The sequence below is a fragment of the Mus musculus genome, chromosome 1 (genome assembly GCF_000001635.26).
Source record: "Mus musculus strain C57BL/6J chromosome 1, GRCm38.p6 C57BL/6J".
In the NCBI taxonomy this organism is placed as follows: domain Eukaryota; kingdom Metazoa; phylum Chordata; class Mammalia; order Rodentia; family Muridae; genus Mus; species Mus musculus.
In genome coordinates, this window is record NC_000067.6 from 33,543,974 (window position 1) to 33,571,900 (window position 27,927).

General features: G+C 41.1%; 1 protein-coding gene across 5 annotated transcripts in view; it reads right to left on the reverse strand.

Annotated features, from left to right (window-relative positions):
• Prim2 (DNA primase, p58 subunit) overlaps window positions 1-27,927 on the reverse strand; it is a 216,001-nt gene that overhangs the window by 90,166 nt on the left and 97,908 nt on the right. Inside the window, exon 8 of one of the 5 annotated variants that reach the window (XM_006495793.4) lies at window positions 27,050-27,376. The exons of the other annotated variants lie outside the window; for them this stretch is intronic. Coding sequence (XP_006495856.1) covers window positions 27,116-27,376 — 261 coding nt within the window. The 3' untranslated portion in view covers window positions 27,050-27,115. Of the gene's footprint in view, window positions 1-27,049; window positions 27,377-27,927 lie in introns of those variants that run through there. 5 annotated transcript variants of the gene reach the window in all.

Here is a 27,927-nt window from a genome sequence, read left to right on the forward strand (position 1 = left end):
GCCCAGGCGCCTGAGGACACGGCCAGCCCTTCTGTGCTTGCTCCTGTTCACAGGTGCTGCTGGGAGGACACATTTGCTCAGTGTTCTAGCTGCTTGCCTTGCCTTCTCCTTAAGGGAGCCCTTGCCTGTGTGAATATAGAAGGGTTCTCAGTTGAACATAAACAGAGCCTAATGTGCCTGGGCATCTCACACGCTCAGTACTTACTTCTTTATCCAGACACTGATATTGTCAGACTGCCTGTCAGAATCTACGTGCTTCAGGTTCAGTGAAAGATGACTGGTCTCAAAAATAAAGTTAGAGATCAGTACAGAAAGGACAACCAATATCAATCAAGCCTACACACAACACACACACACACACACACACACACACACACACAACTTGTACTGCCACACGTGTTTATATACAATACACACATGCTCAAGGTCAACACACAAATGAAGACAGAAAAGTTACTGCACTATGTTGAACATACACCATCTAGACTTTTCACCCCAACGTTATCACGGCTCTTTAAATAAGATAAACTTACAAAGGGGCCTTATTTCATCAAAATTTAGAGGTCTTTTGATCTAACTGAAGAAATATGAAGAAGCTGCATATTTTGAATGTTTCAATAAATACATACAGATTGACAGAACCCCTTCCTTCCTTCCTTCCTTCCTTCCTTCCTTCCTTCCTCCCTCCCTCCCTTCCTTCCTTCCCCATTTCATTCCTTACCTTTTTATCTTAAAGTAAAATACCTGAGGCTGTTCACTGTTTCAGATTTCAGTCTTAATAATCTACAATACTAAACAGATTTTTATCAAACTTGAGATCTTCAAGTTCCTGAGTAATGACATCCTATTTTTAAAGCTTCCTAGTTTGAAGCAAGTAGCAACCTGAAGCACATGCACTGTCTTCCATTTCTAAACTCTAGAAGTCTGCAATGACATACAGTCATTCAATAACAGAGCACAGCTTCTGAACTTACTGCATTCACACCAACACTATGAGCTCAAGGCCAGTGTAAGCCACTGCATAAATCAAAATGGCATGCAAATTTTCTTAAGAGAAAAGAAGGTATTTTTCATTATCTCTTGTTTTCAGATTATGACCTTTTTCTGTTTTTATGTCTAATAAATTCCAGGGAGGGACGGAGGGACGGAGGGAAGGAGGGGGCGAGAGGTTGGTCTGAATCCTTAGGTGCTAGTTTAAGCATTACAAAATAATAAAAATGTAGCTATAGCAATGTACTCACTGTTCTAATAACCCAAATTATTAACTCCTATCTAAATGGCAGACTGGAACAGACCTTGGGCATTTCCTGTTGGCAGCATGTATGTGTGTGGCATATGCTATAGCATATACATATAGCATATACATATAGGTATACCTACCTCACCAGCCATGGCATAAAATCAAGAACTGGGGATAAAGTGAACAAGTTGAGAGATATGCTTCTTTAAGAAAAACCATTTAGTTGTATCATTTGATACCAAAACAACTGGCTGAGACTTTAAAAGACCTTGGAACACATTTAACTGATTACTTTCCAAAAGCATGAGAGGTTTGATGGTGTCTGATGGATAACCACCAGGCAAAGGGCAAACCTGAGCATCTGCGTCCTTTATATCCAATATTTCCATGTTTTATTAAAGAGTTTTAGAAAACAGAAAGGGATCCAAAACCCAAAAGCAATGTTAGTTCCAAGAGATCTTACCTATAATACACACTAAGTCCCAAAATTTGTATTTTAAAGCACTCACTATCCCTAAGTTTATCTACTGAAACTAAGAAAAATAATCTGCATCTTACTTTCTTTTTTACATTTTGCTTCCTCTGATAACATATTTTGAATGAGTCAAAAGATCTTCTGGACAAAAAGCATGATACCAACTATTCAAGTTTGCTTCTTATGGTAAACACCATGACCAACAGCAACCTGGGGGAGGAAAGGGTTACTTAAATTTCCAGGTCAGGATCCATCACTGAAGGAAGTCAGGGCAAGAGTTCAAGCAGGAGCTGAAGCCATGAAAGAGGCTGCATGCTTGCTGGGTCCTTCTCAACTTTCTAGTATGACTCAAGATGGCCTGCCTAAGGACAGTAAGGGCTACCATGAAGGAGGAGCAATTATCAATCTAGACAATGTCCCACAGGCATGTCCACAAAGTAGCCCGGGAAATCCATCTACTGAGACTCCATTAGATGATTCTAGGCTGAATACAACTGATAAATGAAGCTAACTAGGGCACTAACTATAAAGCTTGACTTTCCCTCTTCCACTATGTGCAGCTCTTGGTTTATGCATTTTAATCAAATATAAGAGAATGTCAACATAAAGTTGAATGTGCCCTACTAAGATATTGCAATAATGTTACGTGAAATACCAAACACTTCACAAAATTTTAAAGTCATCTACCAAAAGCAGCTATTGCCACTGAGCTACTTTTCATACAAAGCATTAGGCTGGGTGTGGTAGCGCATCTAATCCCTGCATTTAGGAGTCAGTAGCTTCTCGGTGCATTATGGGAAGCTAGTCTATGGAGCTAGTTCCAGGCAGCCAGGGCTACATAGAAGGCCCTTGTCTCAAAACACCAACATATTAATATGATAGATAGACAGACAGACACACAGACACACAGACACACAGACAGAAGTAAGTAAGTAAATAAATAGACAAATGCATTCATGGATGGTGGGTGGGTGGATGGATGGATGGATGGACAGACAGACAGTCTAAAAATCAGTAAACATTTGTAATTAAAGACACACCATCATAAGCATACAGGCAGCAAAAGACTTAAGGAAACTCTTTGGAGTAGCAGACTGACTTGTCATGTCACTTTAGAAGTCAAAGATGGTTTGGCATGTACAAGTCAAGAATGAATACACTATTCATTAACACAAGCAAGAACAAAGCCGGAAAAGAAGGTGAGGCATTCAGTTCACCCTGAACTGCCCATCAGCCATGCAGGCAGAATATCTGCCTGGGCTTAGGAAAGAAAACAAAAACTCCAATCAGTATCAGAGAAGTCCGTAGGCTTTCATGCTTTAGCATAGATTCTATGCAGAAAATCTAGTGTGATCCAGTGACCTCCAGAAGCCCTGGTGCTCCGTGATATTATCAGCATCAACTGACAAGTATCAATGCTTACCCAAGTCCAAAGCCATACAATGGATGGCTTGAAGGCAGCTGTTAAAAAGTGGCCCAAGTAGCATTTGCTCTAGCAATGTATGGATGGTGACGTGTCTACTGAACACATGTGGCCACCGAGTCCTTGAAATGCATCCAGCCATGATATGGTACAAAACATATACCCAATGTCAAAACTCTCATATACAGGCTGTAAAATACCTCAATGGCTTCTGTACACTGATATACAAAAGTAGTTTACATACTGAACTAATACTTACAATTAATTTCATCCTTTATAAATGTTATGTGGATAGTAGAAAAATATAGTCTGCATTGTACTTCTACTAGACAAGGATTCCTGAACCATCAATGAATATGACTTCTGTCTACCATACAAACAGAACATAAATGGCAGGAGCATGCCATCTAAAAGAGCACAAAAAAGTAAATTAAAAAATAACCATTTGTATGGTTGAAGTTAAAATTCAGTGGCAGAGAGCTTACCTCCAGAGGCTGGGGGCTGCCCAAACTACCTGTGTTACATTCGATTGCAAAAAACAAAAAAAAAAGTATTTTGCATATACAAGTTTTAAAACATATCTCTAAGTAAATGTGTTCCAACATGAGACCAAAGACAACAGCAAACACAAAGCACCCAAGAGTAAAGAGAGGTACATTTCTTTAATAAAAAAAATAGCAACTTCTAAATATTCATACAAAATTATAAAACCATATATCATGATCTACCACCCTATAGCTTTTCTTACAGCTATGAAAATCATAAAGAAAACATTGCTCTTGTTACACTGATAAATACTTCATCAAAAAGGATATGAATTTATGAATTATGAAGCTCTAAATTATATATTATTCAGATGATTGTCTTACACCTCAATCAATATGCAAAATAACTGAGCCCCTCGGGATGCACAACTACTTACCCTGACTCATGCTCCTTTGTAATGATCCATTCTTTCACTACAAAAGTTGTTAGACGTCCTTGATGCTGAGATTCTACAACTTCACAATATCCTGCCAGATTGCGGGTCGTTTCACAGTTCCTGAATGGCACTGAGGGCTCTTTCTACATGATGCAATTGTTGTTTCTTTATCCTAAGGAATCTGCCATCATTATCTCTGAGCATTTCCTCTCCTACTTCTGTGGATGTTGCTACCTGAGTGCTGGACCCATCACTTTACCATCTCTGGCTTCTGTTTTGGGTTGGCGTTCGGCCAGCTATCTGATTGGTTGGCTAGTTTTGCTCTCTTACTTTCCCCTCACCCTGAGAGCTCCTCAGTGTGATATTCAGTAACTAACTTTGCCTATACCCAGCTTACTCATCTGGTGTCTAGGTTCCTCGCCTCAAACAGTTGCTTGTCAGAGTAAATCTTCCCACTTTGTTCATTCTGTTCTTTATATTACTGCTGTTCTTACTGCTGAGTAACTTATGCTTATGTGTTGAGCCCTCTGTCCTCATGACTCTGTTTCATGAGGCCTGGCACAGTAGTCTCCCCTTACTTACAGAGAATATTCCAAACCCCCTCTGGATCACTGAATCTACGGAAAGTACTAAGCCCTACATATAATTACATATTTACATGCATATACATATACCTATGTTAAGGTTAGTACATGACATACAATAGTAATTTTGGACTGTGGTTGACTACATATAACTAAAAGCCAGGATAAGGAAGTACTACTGTATTGACGGTTATTTGTTTGCAATATAATGGTATAGCAGTATAGCAGTGGTTATACTTCACATTTCTATATTTTTTGTGTTCATGGTCTCTAAAGGTATGACCTACTGGGTCTAGAAATGTGTATGAAAGTGGCCCAAATGCAAATCCTAGCACCATCGCCTTGAATCAATGAGAAAGATACACACACAGGATGAGGCCCAGGCACTCTTCATCAGTAAGTTTGCTGTCTGACACATGCTGTCCCTATGGCAGAGCGAGCCTGTAAAGCCACAGAAACAGCACTGGAATAAGGCAGTCTACAGGGTGCCATCTGCAAACACCTGCCCTCCATAGCTGGTGGCTGATACCCATTTACATCGGTTCTTTACCCAGCAGGCTGACATGACCCTACAGACATCCATTTCTTCACTAGGGCAAGAAGTTGTTGTCTCAGAGGTACTGGAGAAAGGTCAAAACCAGAGCTTACAATAAAGACAGCTTAGAAAAATCTGCCTCCACCAAGATCATACTATACCACAGGCTCAGACACCCACACAAGCTCATCTATTCAGAGCAGGCTGTCATAGTCAATGTTCTACTGCTGTGAACAGACACCAGACCACAGCAACTCTTATAAAAAAAAACACTTAACAGGTTCAGAGGTTTAGCCCATTCTTCTTGTGGCAGGGAAAATGGCAGAACACAGGAAGGCATGTGCTGGAGAAGTAGCTCATAGTTTTACATGTAAGTTCACAAGTGGTAGAAAAAAGAGAGACACAGTCTAGGACTGGCTAGGGCTTTTGAAAACCCAAAGCCCACCTCCAGCGACATACTTCCTCTAACAAGCCCACAGCTACTCCAACAAAGCCACACCTCCTAATCCTTCTCAAGCAGTGCCACTCCCTGATGACCAAGACTTCATATATATAAGATGAGCCTATGGAGTCCATTCCTATTCAAACCACTACCCAGGCCGACTTCTCATGGCCACTGCAGGAATTCCTCTGGATCTACACTGTCCTCTCTTGAAGTTTATCCATAGCTAATCTCATAGGGACCTGAGAAGCAAGAAGAAAGGAGCACAGACCAGCTATGTGTCCTGAGTTTCAAAGCCATTCTCTCTACGTTTTTTAAATCCTAACCATTATTACCTGTGTGGCCCTGAAATAATGACTTTATTCCTCTGAGTCTCAATGTCCTCATCCCGTTAACATGTCAAAACTAAACCGGAGCCAGGAAAGGCACACGCAGTGCCTGTCACCCGTGTGCTCCTTAGCACATAAGAGCACATCAGGTTGGGTTGGAGCCACTGATGGTACTGACCCTGCTAGAATACAATGCTCACTGCAGCATTATCACCTCTACTTGAATCATGTGATAAGGCGTCGTGGGGAAACAGTATCTTATCCACACATTTACTGGGGTCTCTACTTATTTCAATTCTCATTTAATCCAGTCTGCTTTTGAAAATAATCAAATTATTGGCTGAGGGTTTAGTTTAATGGTAAAGCATTTGACTGGAAGTATGAGATATGGGATTCAATCCCCAGCACAAGATGGAAAAAATAAAGTTATTTATTGCTTATGGTTTTTAATAAAATACTATTTTTGCACGTTAAATATGCTTATGTCTCACTCTGTCTAAATATGCTGCTTACATTACCATAAAAATAAGTTTATTTCTGTCCTAGTTTCATCTCTATTTCTATGATAAAAGAGCTTGACAAAAAGCAAAGCAGGAAAGTAAGGTTTTAGTCTGGCTTACAGTTCCACACTACAGTCAGTGTGCTAAAGTCAAGGTGACAGCTAGTCACACCAGAGCCAAGAGCAGGGAGATGTGAACACATGCATGCTCACTTGCATGCTTGCTTGTGCTTAGCTCAATTTCTCCAATCTTAACCAGTTCAAGACTCAATGCCTGGGAAGCTATGCTCTCCACAATGGGCTAGGTGTCCCCACATCAATTAGTCTAGATAGACAGCCTTCCACAGACTTGCCCACAAGCCAGCCCAATACAGACAATTCCTCACTGATTCCAGTTAAAGCTAACCCTCACGGTTCCAAACAAACATAGCTCCAAACATGATAAATATATGTCTTACATTTTTGTTGAGATTAAAAAGTACATAGTTCTCAAAGAAATATATACATACATGAATACACACATTTACTTTGTATATCCAGTTATATATCCCTTTATGTATTTACACAGATATCTACATGAATATAAGGTACACTTTAAGATAGTAACTCAAACCTAAATTAAGTGCATGCTCTAATTAAAATTTAGCACTAAACGGCCTTAATAGGCATTCCTTGTTGTTAACTTTCTAGGGTAATTGTTAGAACTTGATTAGTGACTCAGGATGAGTCTATGATTTGCCAGTCCATTGTGTCTCTTGGGTGGAAACCCTAAGCATCTAATACCAAACTAAAAGACACTAATGGAAAATGGAGTTTGACATCATTAGCTGTTAAGGACAAGCAAAGTGGAACACAACAAGAATACTAGAGACCTATCAGAAAAGAAAAAATTAAAAAATAACAATGCCAAATATTAAGGAGGCCTCAGAAAGCACAAAATACTGGCAGAAATACAGAATGGTACAGATACTATTTGGTAGTACCTTTAAAAAGCAAATATGCGGGGCCACCTTGGGTGCAAACTCGGTGGAAGGTCCCATGGTCCCCAGAGGACTGACTCTCCACGCCGCAGGCACCCTAGCACACCCAGGATCTTCAGATCACTGGTGAGTGGAACACAACATCTGTTCCAAACCAATCGTGACAGGTCTGTGCCAGCAGGGGCAAGGACACAGGAAACTCACCCGACCAGGAGCTTGGTGCCAGCTCTGGGCCACCTTGGGCGTGAACTTGACAGACAATGCCAAGGTTCCCAGAGGACTCTACCACACTGAAGGTGCACTAGCACGCCCAGGATCTTAGAATCACTGGTGAGTGGAACGCAATATCCATTCCAAAACAATTGTGAGGGACCTGTGACAGCAGGAGCAAGGACACACAGGAGCCCTGCCTGACCAGTGGCTCGGGTTCCCTTCTGGTCGATGCTGGTATACCTTGGTTTTGAACAGAGCAGGCAGCCTCACAGATGCCAGAGGAGACACCACTTCCAGGCTCTGTAACATACCCAGGATCTTAGGATTCCAGGATCCCAGGATAACAGGAGCTTGGTCACACCAGGATCTCAGGGTTTCAGAGGAAGCTTGACTGCACAAGGTCCCCAATGACAGAGCTAGAGAAATACCCAGGGAGCTGAAGGGGTCTGAAGCCCCATAGGAGGAACATCAATATGAACTAACCAGTACCCCCAGAGCTCCTTGGAACTATACCACCAATCAAAGAAAACACATGGTGGAACTTGTGGCTCTAGCTATATATGTAGCAGAGGATGACCTAGTCGGTCTTCAACGGGAGGAGAGGCCCTTGGTCCTGTGAAGGCTCTATGCTCCAGTATAATGGAATGCCAGTACCAGGAATGGGAGTGGGTGGGTTGGAGAGCAGAAGGGGGTGGGGAGGATAGGGGATTTTCGGAGGGGAAACTAGGAAATGGGATAACATTCGAAATGTAAATAAAGAAAATATCTAATTTTTTTTTAAGAAAAGCAAATATGCAACCACCATAAAGCCCAGCACTGGGGCTCTGTTCTTGAGAATTTTTAAACAGCATATTTATTCATACAAAGTATGGCACAAAAGCTGGTGGCACACTTATTCATATTATCAAAAGATGAAGACAAATAAATGTTATTCAACAGATGAAGAAACAAACAAATATTATTCAGTGATGTAAAATATATACATTCCTCGAGAATTTTATGCTAAACAAGAGCCTATTTTGTATAAGTCCACGCATGTAACACTTTTTACATGGTAGTCTTATATGGGAAATAGATTACTTCTGGGTAGTGCTTAGGGATAGAATTGAGACAGAATAGGTATGACTGTAGAGAGTTGAGTTTAGTACTGCATTTTCAATATGGTTTGGTGACATGGATCCACAGGAGAACACAGCACAAAACTGCATACATGCATACTGTGCAGTGTCAACCTTCTGGCTTTGAAATTACAGATATATGAGATGCGACCACTGGGCAAACTCATGCAAGGGGCTCTCTGAAACACATTTACAATTCCCCATGTCCCTCTTATTATTTTAAAATTATATTTTAAAGTTCCATACTGTATTATTCCATATTTTATTTTTAAATAAAGCCATAGCAGTATAGAACAGGTTAGCAGATGGCAGGGCTTGAGAGGGGAATAAGAGGTGATGACATAAAAGAAGTCATGGTTAAACAAATCCACCAATGCGAGGAAACTTATACACACACACACACACACTTAACACTAACATTCTGAATAGCCCCATGAATTCTCCCAATGTCTATCTCTCAGGTGTATACTGATTGTTACATAGGATTTCCCGTGGGAAGAAACTGGACAAAGGATACACAGGACCCCTCTGTATGTCTCTCTTTCAACTTCTTATGTATGTGCAAAATAAACCCAACTTACAAAGTCATATTTTGTGTGTCCTGGCGAGTCAGTTCCTTCACGGAGCCCTGCTCCTTCCCTCTTTCCTCCCTCTTTCCTCAGCTGCAGGTCGGCCTGTACTGTTCACTAACCACACACGCCGTGCGCACTTAGACTTCAAATATCAGCTAACAAATTTTCCACTCCAGATCACCTATGTCTTGACACAGCACTGACACCTTAAGAAACACTGCTCACCACTCATGCACATTCCAAGGTACCTTTGTCTACCACAGCACAGCCTCTGCCTCCTTCATGCACACAGGGTCTCTCCTCATATATAACAATACATCTTGGTCTTAACGGGAAGTGCTGTGTTTGTTTAATAAGAGTTGCTAGGTTTATCTTCCCTCAGACTCCATGGTTCTCCATACACAAGGTTACTAGCTTTTTTGTACCTTGCTGGGCATCTAGCAGGGGAAACCGTAATACATGCTGGCTGGGTTTTCAGCAGGCAGAGTACTTTATAAATCAGGGAGTGAGGCAGTAATACACACACACATGCTTAAATATCTTACTTAAATTATTTCCTCAACCATATATATGAAGGATATAATTAGTAGTGTGGGGACACTAGAATGTTCCTTAAAGGCCATGTACATACTGGACAAAATATCCAGCTGTAAGACAGGTTCCCCCTGTAAAATGGCAATAAGAGCACAGTGGATTACACTGTAAAGTGTATCCTTTAAAACTCTCCAAGGAACATCTGCAAGCTACCCATGCTTGGACAGGAAAAGTCATTAAAGATTAATAAAAGACTACAAAATAGACATGGTCTACAGTAACCTTCCTTGCTCCTGTTAGTCCTGAAAGAGTCATTTTAATTTGGGTATTTCTCTTTTTCAAGCAGAATATGACATGTTAACCAAGTAACGGTGACCAATTCCCAATGCTTGTTTTATAAAACAGACTCTAAATGTTCTGTGTCAGCAATCTTCAGAGAAATCAGATGACTTATTTTAAAGGGGCAATGGAGCATGTGTGTTGTATGCACAAATGTACATATGTATGCTTGCCTAGGGAACACAGCTACATGTGCACAGACATGTGCATGTGAACATGTGTATGCGTATGTTCTCCAGATGTGTCCAGCAATCTGACTTTATTTAACTAGAGCTCTCAATAAACCTAGAGCTGGCTGACTCTGACTTGTCTACTGAACCAGCTTGCCCCGGACATCTCATCTCTACATCCCGAGAGGTGGAGTCACATGGGCCATCACATCTTCTCACCAGCAAGTGTGTATGTTCTGGATGTCAGAACTCCATTCCCAACACTTGCAAGAAGCTTGCTTTACTCCCTGAGTACATTCTTAACGCACAGGATTCCATCCCAGTTTTAAGCAGTGACTGGAATCAGGAATGAAATGATTAATGTGGGATTTAACTGATCATCTCTACTCTCAGAAGGCATTAACACAGAAGCTCAGGGATACAGATAAATGCTTCACGGATGGGAAATTCTCGAAGATGTCAAGGAGTTTGCTCCAGTGAACACAGCAGCCAGCAGGCCAAGACCCTAGGCCAGATTTTTCAGATTCCAAAGTGGGATAAACTCTGGTACATTTGCCAAATATAGTTCACTTGCTAATTTCAAGCTAAAACTAATGCAATTTACTAAGTAAAAATTAAATGATATTAGTAGAGTGTGTTAGTATCTCTCTTGTGTGTTTGTATGTGTCAAGAAATGTACATTTCAGAGGTACTTCTTACTTGCTCAACTTGGTAACCTCCCCCTCCCCACACACACTCACACAGTACTTTATAATTTAAAGGCAAGACATGGAAAAATTTCAAAGGTAGTATAACAGCCAGTACACTGATATTGGACTTGTCAAATTCAAGTGACCTTCAGTGACTATAACTCCATATGCCTTAGTTTTTTCTTTTGTAGAATGAGAAACTCCTATACTTCACAGGATTCATGGCTGTTAAATGCACACACTTTCGACTTCAAGGGTAATGAGACATGTTTGACATCTAATGTTATAAAGATAGCTTTTAAATAACAATTTTTAAAATGTGCTATATACAAACCACTCAGTACTATTTATAAACAAATTCTCTTTAAAAACCAATTTTAAAACTGAAGAATTGCCAGGCGTGGTGGCACACGCCTTTAATCCCAGCACTTGGGAGGCAGAGGCAGTCGGATTTCTGAGTTCGAGGCCAGCCTGGTCTACAGAGTGAGTTCCAGGACAGCCAGGGCGACACAGAGAAACCCTGTCTCGGAAAAAGAAAAAAAAAAAAAAACTGAAGAATTAAACTTGAAAACTTCTTCCCCAGCACTAGTTCTCACTAGCCTTGAATTCCTGAACTCAAACCATGCTTGGGCTCAGATCCTCCAGCCCCTCTCTCCAGGGGAGCTTCAGGGACAGCTACTCCCCAGCCACACTCCCAGCTTGGGTCCTCTGAGAGGGACTGGCTCAGAAATTAGTGAGTGAAAGGGCTGTGCAGCTTCTCAGACAGCACTGCACTTAAATCACACGGCATGCTCTTTAAGTCACTCATCAGTCAAGTCTGCATTCTTATTTAAAAAGACTGTCCGTACACACCTTAAAATTGACCTTGCACAGCTGTGCTACATTACAAATGTAATGGTGGCTACAGTATAAGCTGTTTAGATGGCAGAGTGTCAAATAACATGGTACCTGCATAGCTACATGAAGCAGGTGAATGGTATCTCAAAATATCCTAAGCAGAATTTCTCCTGTAGGAATTCTCTTGTTCACTCGAGTGCTTTTCTTGCAATACTTATCAGGGTCCAGAGATGCTACAGGGTTTCCATCCATTAATCCTGCCTTTAACTTCAATTCCAGCTGACTTAAAAAGGATATCACCATGAGGCAATGTTGAGCTCAATGTATTTTATCATGTCTGAACATTTCTGTATAATCTGGTGCTGATACTAAATTTTTAAACCCATCATAACCCACAACCTTCAAAGGCTACAATAAACCTTGGCCCTCGGGTTCTTTCCAGTCAGCACCCCTCTACCTCCGGCACAATCTCAGCTGACAGTCCCACAGTCCCCGGACAAGAGGAGTCTCTACTCCCAGGCACTCTAACTCACCCAGGATCTTAGGAACACCAGTGAGTAGAACACAACATCTGCTCCAACACACCGGGAGTAACTGGGACCAACAGGTTCCATGGACACAGGAACACCGCCCAACCACTGGCTCAGGTTCCTTCCTGTCCCCACCGCACAAACTTGGGCACAATCTCGGCAGACAGTCACAAGGTGCCCAGAGGAGAGGAGCCTCCACTCCAGAGAACTCTAACATGCCAAGGATCTTAGGATTCCAGGATTCCAGAATCCCAGGATCTTGGTCACACCAGGGTCTCAGAAGCACCTTGATTCCCAGGAACTCTGACACACCTAGAATCTCAGGATCACAGAATCACAGAATCACGGAGAAACCCAGACTCTGAGCAGTTATGACTCAACTGGGATTACAGGAAGGAAAGACTCCAATCAGATAATATCGAGGGCAGGAAGCACTAGAGATTAGATAGCCGGAGGCCAGCGTAAGAACAGAAGCAACAGAAACCAAGGTTACTTGGCATCTTTAAAACCCAATTCTCCCACCATAGCAAATCCCAGTTACACCATCTCACCAGAAAATCCAGATATGGATCTAAAGTCACTTCTCATGATGATGATTGAAGACTTTAAGGACATAAATAACTCACTTAAAGAAGTACAGAAGAACACAGGTTGAAACCCTTAAAGAGGAAACACATAATTCCTTTAAAGAATTACAGTAAAACACAACCAAACAGGTGAAGGAATTGAACAAAACCATCCAGAATCTAAAAATGGAAGTAGAAACAATAAAGAAATCACAAAGGGAGACAACTATGGAGATAGAAAACCTAGGAAAGCGATCAGGAGTCATAAATGCAAGCATCACCAACAGAATAAAAGAGATAGAGGAGAGAATCTCAAGTGCAGAAGATACCATAGAAAACATTGACACGGCAATCAAAGAAAATGAAAAAAAACAGTCTAACCAAAAATATCCAGGAAATCCAGGACACAATGAGAAGATCAAACCTAAGGATAATAGGTATAGAAGACAGTGAAGATTTCCCACTTAAAGAGGCACTAAGCATCTTCAACAAAATTATAGAAGAAAATTTCCCAAACCTAAAGAAAGACATGCCCATTAACATACAAGAAGCCTACGAAACTCCAAATAGTTTGGACCAGAAAAGAAATTCCTACCATCATATAATAATCAAAACACCAAATGCACTAAACAAAGAAAGAATATTAAAAGCAGTAAGGGAAAAAAGTCAAGAAACATATAAAGGCAGACATATGAAAATTACACCAGACTTCTCACCAGAGATGATGAAACCCAGAAGGTCTTAGACAAATGTCATACAGACCATAGGAGAACACAATTGCCAGCCCAGTCTACTATACGCAGCAAAACTCTCAATTACCATAGATGGAAAAAACAAGGTATTCCATGACAAAACCAAATTTACACAATATCTTTCGACAAATCCAGCCCTTCAAAGCATAATAAAGGGAAAACTACAACACAAGGAGGGAAATGACACCCTAGGCAAAAGCAAGAGAGTAATCTTTCAACAAACCTAAAAGAAGATACCCACATGAACAGAATCCAACTCTAACAACAAAAATAACAGGAAGCAACAATTACTTGTCCATAATATCTCTTAATATCAATACACTCAATTACCCAATAAAAAGACATGGAATAACAGACTGGAAACAAAAACAGGACCCAACATTTTGCTGGATACAGGAAAGCACCTCAGGGATAAAGACAGACACTACCTCAGAGTAAAAGGCTGGAAAACAATTTTTCAAGCAGATGGTCCCAAGAAACAAGCTGGAGTAGCCATTACAATATCGAATAAAATTAACTTTCAACTTAAAGTTATCAAAAAAGGAGAGATACTTCATACTTATCAAAGGTAAAAACCACCAAGATGAACTCTCAATTCTGAACATCTATGTTCCAAATGCAAGGTCATCCACATTCATAAAAGGAACCTTACTAAAGCTCAAAGCACACATTGCACCACACACAATAATCATGGGAGACTTCAACACCCCACTCTCATCATTGGACAGATCATGGAAACAGAGACACAGTGAAACTAACAGAAGTTTAAATGGATTTAACAGATGCCTATAGAAGATTTTATCCTAAAACAAAAGGATATATATGTTCTTCTCAGTACCTCATGGTACCTTCTCCAAAATTGACCAAATAATTGGTCACAAAACAGGCCTGAACAGATACAAGAAGACTGAAATAATTCCATGCATCCTGTCAGATCACCACGGACTAAGGCTGATCTTCAATAGCAACATAAATAACAGAAACAACATAAATAACAGAAAGTCCACACACGTGGAAGCTGAACAACACTCTATTCAATGATACTTTGGTCAAGGAAGAAATAAAGAAAGAAATTAAAGACTTTTTAGAGTTTAATGAAAATGAAGCCACAACATACCCAAACTTATGGGACACAATGAAAGCAGTCCTAAGAGGAAAACTCATAGCTCTGAGTGCCTCCAAAGAGAAACTGGAGAGAGCATACAGTGGCAGCTTAACTGCTTGCCTAAAAGCTCTAGAACAGAAAGAAGAAAATTCACCCAAGAGGAGTAGAGAGAGCAGGAAATAATCAAACACAGGGCTGAAATCAATCAAGTGGAAACAAGAAGAACTATTCAAAGAATCAATGAGACCAGAAGCTGGACTTTTGAGAAAATCAACAAAATAGATAAAATAAACCCTGATCCAGACTAACGGGAGGGCACAGGGACAGCATCCTAATTAACAAAATCAGAAATGAAAAGAGAGGCATAACAAGAGAACCTGAGGAAATCCAAAGCATCATCAGATCCTACTACAAAAGGCTATACTCAACAAAACTGGAAAACCTGGATGAAATGGACAATTTTCTAGACAGATACCAGGTACCAAAGTTAAATCAGGACCAGATTAACGATCTAAACAGTCCCATATTCCCTAAAGAAATAGAAACAGTCATTAACAGTCTCCCTAACAAAAAAAAAAAAAATCCCACAACCAGATGGGTTTAGTGAAGAGTTCTACCAGACCTTCAAAGAAGACCTAATACCAAAACTCCTCAAACTATTCCACAAAATAGAAACAGAAGGTACTCTACCCAATTCATTCTATGAAGCCATAATCACTCTGATACCTAAACGACACAAAAACCAACAAAGAAAGAGAACTTTAGACCAATTTCCCTTATGAATATTGATGCAAAAATACTCAATAAAATCCAGGCAAACCGAATCCAAGAACACATCAAAACAATCATCCATCATGATCAAGTAGGCTTCTGCCCAGGGATGCAAGGATGGTTTAATATTCAAAAATTCATCAACGTAATCCACTATATAAACAAACTCAAAGAAAAAAACCATATGATCATCTCATTAGATGCTGAGAAAGCATCCTATAAAATCCAACACTCCTTCATGATAAAAGTCTTGGAAAGATCAGGAATTCAAAGCCCATACCTAAACATAATAAAAGCAATATACAGCAAACCAGTAGCCAACATCAAACTAAATGGTGAGAAACTGAAAGCAATCCCACTAAAATCAGAGACTAGACAAGGCTGCCCCCTCTCTCCCTACCTATTCAATATAGTACTTGAAGTCCTAGCCAGAGCAATTAGACAACAAAGGAGATCAAGGGGATACAAATTGGAAAAGATGAAGTCAAAATATCACTTTTTGCAGATGATATGATAGTATACTTAAGTGACCGAAAAAATTCCACCAGAGATCTCCTAAACCTGATAAACAACTTCAGCAAATTACCTGGATATAAAATTAACTCAAACAAATCAGTGGCCTTCCTCTACACAAAGGATAAACAGGCTGAGAAAGAAATTAAAGGAACAACACCCAACACAATAGTCACAAATAATAAAAAAATACCTGAGTGTGACTCTAACTAAGCAAGTGAAAGATCGGTATGATAAGAACTTCAAGTCTCTGAAGAAAGAAATCAAAGAAGATCTCAGAAAATGGAAAGATCTCCCATGCTCATGGATTGGCAGGATTAATATAGTAAAAATGGCTATCTTGCCAAAAGCAATCTACAGATTCAATGCAATCTCCTTCAAAATTCCAAAACAATTCTTCAGACTTAGAAAGAGCAATTTGCAAATTCATCTGGAATAACAAAAAACCTAGGATAGCAAAAACTCTTCTCAAGGATAAAAGAACCTCTGGTGGAATCACCATTCCTAACCTCAAGCTGTACTACAGAGCAATTGTGATAAAAACTGCATGGTATTGATACAGTGAAAGGCAGCTAGCTCAAAGAAATAGAATTAAAGACCCAGAAGTGAACCCACACACCTATGGTCACTTGATCTTTGACAAAGGAGCTAAAACCATCCAGTGGAAAAAAAAGACAGCATTTTCAACAAATGGTGCTGGCTCAAATGGCAGTTATCATGTAGAAGAATGCGAATCAATCCATTCTTATCCCCTTGTACAAAGCTCAAGTCCAAATGGCTCATCGACCTCCACATAAAACCAGAAACACTGAAACTTATACAGGAGAAAGTGGGGAAGAGTCTGAAGGATATGGGCACAGGGGGAAAATTCCTGAACAGAACACCAATGGCTTGTGCTGTAAGATCAAGAATCAACAAGTGGGAGATCATAAAATTGCAAATCTTCTATAAAGCAAAGGACACTGTCAATAAGACCAAAAGGCAATCGACCAATTGGGAAAAGATCTTTACCAATCCTAAATCTGATAGAGGGCTAATATCCAATATATACAAAGAACTCAAGAAGTTAGACTCCAGAGAAACAAATAACCCTATTAAAAATGGAGTAAAGAGCTAAACAAAGAACTCTCAACAGAGGAATGAATGCCGAATGACTGAGATGCACCTAAAGAAATGTTTGACATCCTTATGTCATCAGGGAAATGCAAATCAAAAGAACCCTAAGATTCCACCCCATACCAGTCAGAATGGCTAAGATCAAAAATTCAGGTCATAGCAAATGTTGGCAAGGATGTGGAGAAAAAGGAACACTCCTCCATTGCTGGTGGGATTGGAAGCTGATACAACCACTCTGAAAATCAGTTTGGCAGTTCCTCAGAAAAATGGACATAATATTACCCGAGGACCCAGCAATACCACTCCTGGGCATATACCCAGAAGATGCTCCAACAGGTAATAAGGACACATACTCCCCTATGTTCTTAGCAGCCTTATTTATAATAGCCAGAAGCTGGAAACAACCCAGATGTCTCTCAGCAGACAAATGGATCCAGAAAATGTGGTACATTCACACAATAGAGTACTACTCAGCTATTAAAAACAATGAATTTTTGAAATTCTTAGGCAAATGGATGTATTTGGAGGATATCATCTTGAGTGAGGTAGCCCAATCACAAAAGAACTCACATGATATGCACTCACTGATAAGTGCATATTAGCCCAAAAGCTTGGAATATCCAAGATACAATTCGCAAAACACATGAAACTCAAGAAGAAGGAAGACCAAAGTGTGGATACTTCAGTCCTTCTTAGGAGGTGGAACAAAATACCATAGAAGGAGTTACAGAGACAAAGTGTGGAGCAGAGAATAAAGGAAAGGCCATCCAGAGACTGTCCCACCTGGGGATCCATCCCCCATATACAACCACCAAACCCAGACACTATTGCAGATGCCAACAAGACCTTGCTGACAAGAGCCTGATATAACTGTCTCCTGAAAGGCTCTGACAGTGCCTGACAAATACAGAAGGAGATGCTCACCGACCTCCATTGGACTAAGCACAGAGTCTCCAAAGAAGGATCTAGAAAAAGGACCCAAGTAGTTGAAGGGATTTGCAGCCCCATAGGAGGAACAACAATATGAACTAACCAGTAAGCCTAGAGCTCCCAAGGACTAAACCACCAACCATACACATGGTGGGACTCATGGCTCTAGCTACATATGCAGCAGAGGATGGCCTAGTGGGTCATCAATGGGAGGAGAGGTCCTTGGTTCTGTGAAGTCTCTATGCTCTAGCATGGGGAAATGCCAGGGCCAGGAAGTGGGAGTGGGTGGGTTGGTGAGGAGGGGAAGAGAGGAAAGGATAAGGGGAGGGAGATTTCAGAGGGAGACCAGGAAGGGGGATAACATTTGAAAGTAAATAAAGAAAATATCTAATAAAATAAAATAAACCATTACTTATTAGTTTTAAACTAGAAAACTTCAAAAAATGGCTATTATAATGTTTAAATTAATATGTGAGAGAAGTGGCAAAAAGGACTCTGTTGAATATACTACAAATCTTACCCAGGCCAACAGAGGTAAGAATAGGTGCAGGGACACACACACACACACACAGCCACTGACCTGGGAACCTGGAATACTGACTGCCAGAAATCACAAGCAGCAACTGCTCTCTTCCTCTAAACCTGACTTTGCATGTAACATACCTGAAGACACACAGATTACCTCATTGCCTCAACGTGACTATATGCTCTGCAAGAAAACAAACAGGTCATGTCCTTCGAGCTATTACATCATAAAGTGTAATGGTGGTTTTTTTTATACATCAAGAATTCAATAAAAGCCGGACAGTGGCAGTGGTGGTGCACGCCTTTAATCCCAGCACTCTACTTGGAGGTAGAGGCAGGTGGATTTCTGAGTTTAAGGCCAGCCTGGTCTACAAAGTGAGTTCCAGGACAGTCAGGGCTACACAGAGAAAACCTGTCTCAGAAAACCAAAAAAAAAAAAAAAAAAAAAAAAAACTCCATAAAAATGAGGGAGGAAGGGAAGTAAGTCAGTAAACAGTACCATCCACCTGTGGATAGGGGCTCAACTTTATACAATTCTCTGTTCTAGGCTGGTCTGTGGTGTTAATAGGAGAATTGTACTCAGTTACAATAGCTGAAAAGGGGTTGGGAAGAGAGAGACTGAAGCCATAATACCACAGATACCACCCTTGTATATAATGCAAGGGAATGTCACTGAGCATTATAACAAAATGGCATATTAATGCAGTCATGTATGAACCTTGAAAGCATGCTACATGAAGAGAACCTCAGAAAACCACACACTTATATGGTCCCATGTGGGTGGAAATGTCCCCAGAGGGGAGTTTATACAGAAGCAGCTGACTGATACTTGCCCAGATGTGGGGTGGGACAAAGCCAAGGCAATGGTGACATTGATCAGTGCTTGCTCCCATAGAGGGTCAGCATGAGACCGGGATTGATGGGGGCCGTGTGCACACTAAAGCTAGAAGACAGGCGCCTCTAGAAGCAGAGTCACTCTTTTCATCAGAACAGCTGAAGGCTGCAGGCTCTCAAGAGGAGGAAACTGCGCTGTGGCACTGGGGGCTTCAGGTTCTGTAGGACTTGGAAGTGGGGATAGGAGTATCAAGGTGGAGGTCAGTGGATCTTTTTTTTTTTTTTCTTTTGGTCTTAGTTCTGCCTCTACAGTTTCAGATAGGAACTGCTGGCAGCTATTCTGGGGGAGGAGGAGGGGATGAAGTTCCAGGCAAGCATTTGCCAGACTGAGACATTTTACCCTTTGGTCCTGAAAATGTTCCGAATCTGACAGAGCTGCTACCTGTACAGCTCTGTGAGTCCAAGAATCACAATGGTAAACTTTAAATTACATGGCATGTGAATTCTCTCTCAAATCTGGGAGCAAAACAAGAAAGAGAACAGAAGAAATAGATATGATCACCACTTGGTCTGCACTCTCCCCTGTGGAAGAAAACACTTACTAACCTCTGCAGGACCTCTTGCCTCTCTCTTACCCCCAGCTGCAAAGTGCACCTGCATCCCGCATGCACTGCCCACTCCCCCACAGCCGCTGGGTGCCAGATGCTGAGGCAGACTGAAGGGCCAGGCCAGGAGCAGCTCTGGAAGGAAGGGCACTAGCTGTCGTTCCACACACGAGTGTGGCTCAGCAACAATGAGCAGAAGTGGGGGAAACCACAGCTCTGGTAACTACGATGCCAGGCCTTTCCACCCACCAGCCTCCGTTTTATTCTCCTGTAAAACTGGGTCCAGGATAGTCTGTATGCAGGATGTTTTAAGGGGGAAGCTCTGTAAGACACAAGACTTTACAGGGAGGTCAAACACCCTGTCCTTCAAGGAACACTGTTAAGTTCAGGAAGTAAACAATTCAATGGCTTCCAGAAGTCCCTGAAACCGAACAGGTACACTAGTTCTCCTCCCTCCCCAAACATATATAATGGTAAGACTACTGAGATATAGTCTCAGATAAACCGGGCTATCTGGGAAAAGGAAAGACCAGCTGGATTGCCTAGAAGAGGCTAGACCAACTGAGGTGCCTCGAAAGGACACCCTCCACCCTGCCAAGCCGCCTGCAGACTGTGCATGTGCCCTGGGTCTCCAGCTCTCAATACGTGTTGGGGTGGACTTTGGTAATGAAGCTGTCTCTGGGTCATTTCAGTTCCTGCAAATGACCTTCCACACATATTCCTCCTAGTAACCCCAATAAACAACTGGTTCACCAAGCTGGACACCGTGGTATCCTTCCTCTGACCTGTTGCTGGGTGCCTGTGTGGGATCGGCAGGCATTTGTTTCCATCTCCCTGGGAACAGTAGCATACAACATGGAGTTACTTATGAGGCACCTAGCCTCACCAGCATGGGAAAAGCCCGTGTGCCCTAACCAACTCTGAAAGGCCCTACTCCTGAACACTACCATGATAACAGCATCTGAACTTAGACACAGTACATTCAAACCACAAGAGCATATTACTCTGCCTTCAAGACTATTTAGGAGCACTTGTGAAAATAATTATTCCCAAATATATTCAGATGAAGCACAGCAAAGTAACAGAAGTGAGTACTACACATTAAGTCCAATGGCAAGATTAAACTGTGCCTAGTATACTTCTTAAACAATGAGTACGAGGAACTAAGTAAGTATGGGCAGGGGAATTTCGAGTTCAAGGCCAGCCTATACTACCTATCAAAACACTGTCTTTAAAAAAGAAAAAGAGGAGATAGAGGGAGCCAAAGAGGTAGAGGAGAAGAGAAAGAAAGAAAAAAGATAAAAGTTGCTTCTTGGGCATATGAAATCTGAAGAAAATAAGTTCAATGAGTAATTTCTAAGAAGTATGTGATTAAATGTTACCCTAATCTTAGACTTTTCTCAATCAAAATGTGGCTTTATTCACAGGAAGGCAATAAAAAGAAGCAAGAAGCTTTTAACAAAGTCATAAAACGGTGGAGGTCAGCAAAGAACTCATAGCTGATATACATCAGACTGAGAAAGGGGCATGCTGCAAACGTAAGGGAATCGCTGGCCCCCAAATAGAGAAGGAGCCTATCAAAGATGCCCAAAAGACACAGTGACCTGGCTCTGCACACTTGACTGGCTTACAGATACTCTTTACCTCAGATAGGCAGGGAAACCTGGTTTTTCAAATGAAAATTCACTAAGGGACTTGTGTTTTCAATCTCTGCTCTGCACCTGATTTCACAAGGAGCCCTTTACAAACCCCTAGACTTAGTACTGCCTTCTCCAGGAGTAGAACCTGAGCCTTTTGTAAGCCCACAGGGGGAGCTAAGGAGCTGGAGCTGGGACCTGAAGACTGCACGCTAGGGGGAGTAAGAAAGGGGACTGTGCAGTGAGGTTGATAGATGTGGTAACTGCGTGGTTTTTATCAATACTCTGAGCCCCGACCTGGGCCGGATTCTCATCAGCAGAACAGGATCTTCCCAGCTATTTCAACATCACACAACATTTAAGAGCTTCAGGAAAGCACATTTCAGGCTAACTGAGAAGTGCATCAGTGCCTTTGATCAGCTGCTACGGAAGGGATTCACTAGTTAGCATGAGACCTAATGTAAGTGACTCTTCTTCAAAGGAGAACTTAGGCTTGCTGATGCAGAAAACTAAAAGGCTTTAATACAAAGCTGTAATTAATGGCTATTATAAATCATAGCAGTACATCTGATTTCAGGTTTGTGGGGTACACTCCATGCAACACACAGTAATTCAACAAAAGTGGAAGGCGCCGTGCTTGCAATTGCCTTTCCTGGAGAAAACCAATTTGATCCCAAGGAGGTTGGAAAGGGACGCAAATAATTACACATACTTACAACACAATTACTTTCTGCTCTCCAAAGAAAACTTTTTTTTTTTTTTTTTTTTTTTTCCATTTTTTATTAGGTATTTAGCTCATTTACATTTCCAATGCTATACCAAAAGTCCCCCTTACCCACCCACCCCCACTCCCCTACCCACCCACTCCCCCCCTTTGGCCCTGGTGTTCCCCTGTACCGGGGCACACAAAGTCTGCGTGTCCAATGGGCCTCTCTTTCCAGTGATGGCCGACTAGGCCATCTTTTGATACATATGCAGCTAGAGTCAAGAGCTCAGGGGTACTGGTTAGTTCATAATGTTGTTCCACCTATAGGGTTGAAGATCCCTTTAGCTCCTTGGGTACTTCAAAGAAAACTTTTTAAAGTATGCTCTAATTTAAGCAAAGTAATTTTTCTTTGGCTGCCCCTCCCTCCCACTCCCTTATATTCAATCTAATAGAAAAAATAAGGCCAAACTTTCACATTTGCTTATTGTCTGATTAATTAGTTACTCGGAGATTTGTGCTCTCTAAGATTTCGCATTGATTAATTTCTTCTGCTCCGTGAACTGAACGATACATTAGATAAAATTGTTCCAACATAAAACTACAAATCAAGGTGAACCCAAAGGCGCATCGCTGGGGATTCTACAAGCCTGAGAGCATCCTGCCAGGAGCCACTGAATGGTAGTGACTATACAGGAGCTATACAAGAACCACTGAATGGTAGTGACTATACAGTAACTATACAGGAACCACTGAATGATAGTGACTATACAGGAGCTATACAGGAACCACTGAATGGTAGTGACTATACAGTAACTATACAGGAACCACTGAATGGTAGTGACTATACAGGAGCTATACAGGAACCACTGAATGATAGTGACTATACAGTAACTATACAGGAACCACTGAATGATAGTGACTATACAGTAACTATACAGGAACCACTGAATGGTAGTGACTATACAGTAACTATACAGGAACCACTGAATGGTAGTGACTATACAGGAGCTATACAGGAACCACTGAATGGTAGTGACTATACAGTAACTATACAGGAACCACTGAATGATAGTGACTATACAGTAACTATACAGGAACCACTGAATGGTAGTGACTATACAGGAGCTATACAGGAACCACTGAATGATAGTGACTATACAGTAACTATACAGGAACCACTGAATGGTAGTGACTATACAGTAACTATACAGGAACCACTGAATGATAGTGACTATACAGGAGCTATACAGGAACCACTGAATGGTAGTGACTATACAGTAACTATACAGGAACCACTGAATGGTAGTGACTATACAGTAACTATACAGGAACCACTGAATGGTAGTGACTATACAGGAGCTATACAGGAACCACTGAATGATAGTGACTATACAGTAACTATACAGGAACCACTGAATGATAGTGACTATACAGTAACTATACAGGAACCACTGAATGGTAGTGACTATACAGTAACTATACAGGAACCACTGAATGGTAGTGACTATACAGGAGCTATACAGGAACCACTGAATGGTAGTGACTATACAGTAACTATACAGGAACCACTGAATGATAGTGACTATACAGTAACTATACAGGAACCACTGAATGGTAGTGACTATACAGGAGCTATACAGGAACCACTGAATGATAGTGACTATACAGTAACTATACAGGAACCACTGAATGGTAGTGACTATACAGTAACTATACAGGAACCACTGAATGATAGTGACTATACAGGAGCTATACAGGAACCACTGAATGGTAGTGACTATACAGGAGCTATACAGGAACCACTGAATGGTAGTGACTATACAGTAACTATACAGGAACCACTGAATGATAGTGACTATACAGTAACTATACAGGAACCACTGAATGGTAGTGACTATACAGTAACTATACAGGAACCACTGAATGATAGTGACTATACAGTAACTATACAGGAACCACTGAATGGTAGTGACTATACAGGAGCTATACAGGAACCACTGAATGGTAGTGACTATACAGTAACTATACAGGAACCACTGAATGGTAGTGACTATACAGGAGCTATACAGGAACCACTGAATGGTAGTGACTATACAGGAGCTATACAGGAACCACTGAATGATAGTGACTATACAGGAGCTATACAGGAACCACTGAATGATAGTGACTATACAGTAACTATACAGGAACCACTGAATGGTAGTGACTATACAGTAACTATACAGGAACCACTGAATGATAGTGACTATACAGGAGCGATACAGGAACCACTGAATGATAGTGACTATACAGTAACTATACAGGAACCACTGAATGATAGTGACTATACAGTAACTATACAGGAACCACTGAATGATAGTGACTATACAGTAACTATACAGGAACCACTGAATGGTAGTGACTATACAGTAACTATACAGGAACCACTGAATTGTAGTGACTATACAGGAGCTATACAGGAACCACTGAATGGTAGTGACTATACAGTAACTATACAGGAACCACTGAATGATAGTGACTATACAGTAACTATACAGGAACCACTGAATGGTAGTGACTATACAGGAGCTATACAGGAACCACTGAATGATAGTGACTATACAGTAACTATACAGGAACCACTGAATGGTAGTGACTATACAGTAACTATACAGGAACCACTGAATGATAGTGACTATACAGGAGCTATACAGGAACCACTGAATGGTAGTGACTATACAGGAGCTATACAGGAACCACTGAATGGTAGTGACTATACAGTAACTATACAGGAACCACTGAATGATAGTGACTATACAGTAACTATACAGGAACCACTGAATGGTAGTGACTATACAGTAACTATACAGGAACCACTGAATGATAGTGACTATACAGTAACTATACAGGAACCACTGAATGGTAGTGACTATACAGGAGCTATACAGGAACCACTGAATGGTAGTGACTATACAGTAACTATACAGGAACCACTGAATGGTAGTGACTATACAGGAGCTATACAGGAACCACTGAATGGTAGTGACTATACAGGAGCTATACAGGAACCACTGAATGATAGTGACTATACAGGAGCTATACAGGAACCACTGAATGATAGTGACTATACAGTAACTATACAGGAACCACTGAATGGTAGTGACTATACAGTAACTATACAGGAACCACTGAATGATAGTGACTATACAGGAGCGATACAGGAACCACTGAATGATAGTGACTATACAGTAACTATACAGGAACCACTGAATGATAGTGACTATACAGTAACTATACAGGAACCACTGAATGATAGTGACTATACAGGAGCTATACAGGAACCACTGAATGATAGTGACTATACAGTAACTATACAGGAACCACTGAATGATAGTGACTATACAGTAACTATACAGGAACCACTGAATGGTAGTGACTATACAGGAGCTATACAGGAACCACTGAATGATAGTGACTATACAGGAGCTATACAGGAACCACTGAATGGTAGTGACTATACAGTAACTATACAGGAACCACTGAATGGTAGTGACTATACAGTAACTATACAGGAACCACTGAATGATAGTGACTATACAGTAACTATACAGGAACCACTGAATGATAGTGACTATACAGTAACTATACAGGAACCACTGAATGATAGTGACTATACAGTAACTATACAGGAACCACTGAATGGTAGTGACTATACAGTAACTATACAGGAACCACTGAATGGTAGTGACTATACAGGAGCTATACAGGAACCACTGAATGGTAGTGACTATACAGGAGCTATACAGGAACCACTGAATGATAGTGACTATACAGTAACTATACAGGAACCACTGAATGGTAGTGACTATACAGTAGCTATACAGGAACCACTGAATGGTAGTGACTATACAGGAGCTATACAGGAACCACTGAATGATAGTGACTATACAGGAGCGATACAGGAACCACTGAATGATAGTGACTATACAGGAGCTATACAGGAACCACTGAATGATAGTGACTATACAGTAACTATACAGGAACCACTGAATGATAGTGACTATACAGTAACTATACAGGAACCACTGAATGATAGTGACTATACAGGAGCTATATAGGAACCACTGAATGGTAGTGACTATACAGTAACTATACAGGAACCACTGAATGGTAGTGACTATACAGGAGCTATACAGGAACCACTGAATGATAGTGACTATACAGTAACTATACAGGAACCACTGAATGATAGTGACTATACAGTAACTATACAGGAACCACTGAATGATAGTGACTATACAGTAACTATACAGGAACCACTGAATGGTAGTGACTATACAGTAACTATACAGGAACCACTGAATGGTAGTGACTATACAGTAACTATACAGGAACCACTGAATGGTAGTGACTATACAGTAACTATACAGGAACCACTGAATGGTAGTGACTATACAGGAGCTATACAGGAACCACTGAATGATAGTGACTATACAGGAGCTATACAGGAACCACTGAATGATAGTGACTATACAGTAACTATACAGGAACCACTGAATGGTAGTGACTATACAGTAACTATACAGAAACCACTGAATGATAGTGACTATACAGTAACTATACAGGAACCACTGAATGGTAGTGACTATACAGGAGGGTAAGCAGGACTCTGGGCCACACTGTCACTCAGAAGGAAAGACCAGCCCTTGACAGATTTTGCTGTTTTGCACACAAGCCTGTGGCTGGGTGGCTCTGTCTGTCCACTGTGGCAAGGTGCAAACCAATAGCTCCAAATTGTGGTCGGCTCTCCCTCTGACCCACACCAAAGCAATCTAACAGCAGCCGACGCCAGAGAACCAGAAGGTTTAGACTGTTTCCAGGTAAAGTGCTCAACAGCGGCAGCCCTCTGAAAAATAAAAAAGCAGCATATCACAACCCCAGCTACAATGGATGCTACCAAAGTTCATTTTCCAGTGACTTTCAGCTCTTGGTTAGAGCTGTGCTTTCTTTCATATCTTGAATAAAGTATGTGAAATCCAACTTTTCGTGTGTGCAGTAAACCATGACTAACACACAAATTGCCTGACCAAAGTGTGTGACTGGCTTTTTTCAGAGGAAAATGAGATAACCTGACTCAACTATACTTGAGCTGGTGTTGACCTGGTTAGCTCTTGATGCTGTGGCCATTAACCAGCTACTTGGTATGCCCTGCACTGCTGGCTTTTCACTCTCAACATAGGCAGACCGCCGTGCCCATCTCAAGAGGTGTGCAGAGTAGAGCACTGGGTAGAAGGCAAATCTGTCTTCCTCCTTCCTTGTCTTTCTAGCCTTCTCCCACACTGGCCCTCCTCGTCTCTTCCAACTGTGACTCTCCTTTATCTCTATTGTGCCACTGGTTTTCCACACAACAGAGAACCACGCTATATCCACTCTCCGTCAGTCTGCCTTACTTCCCTC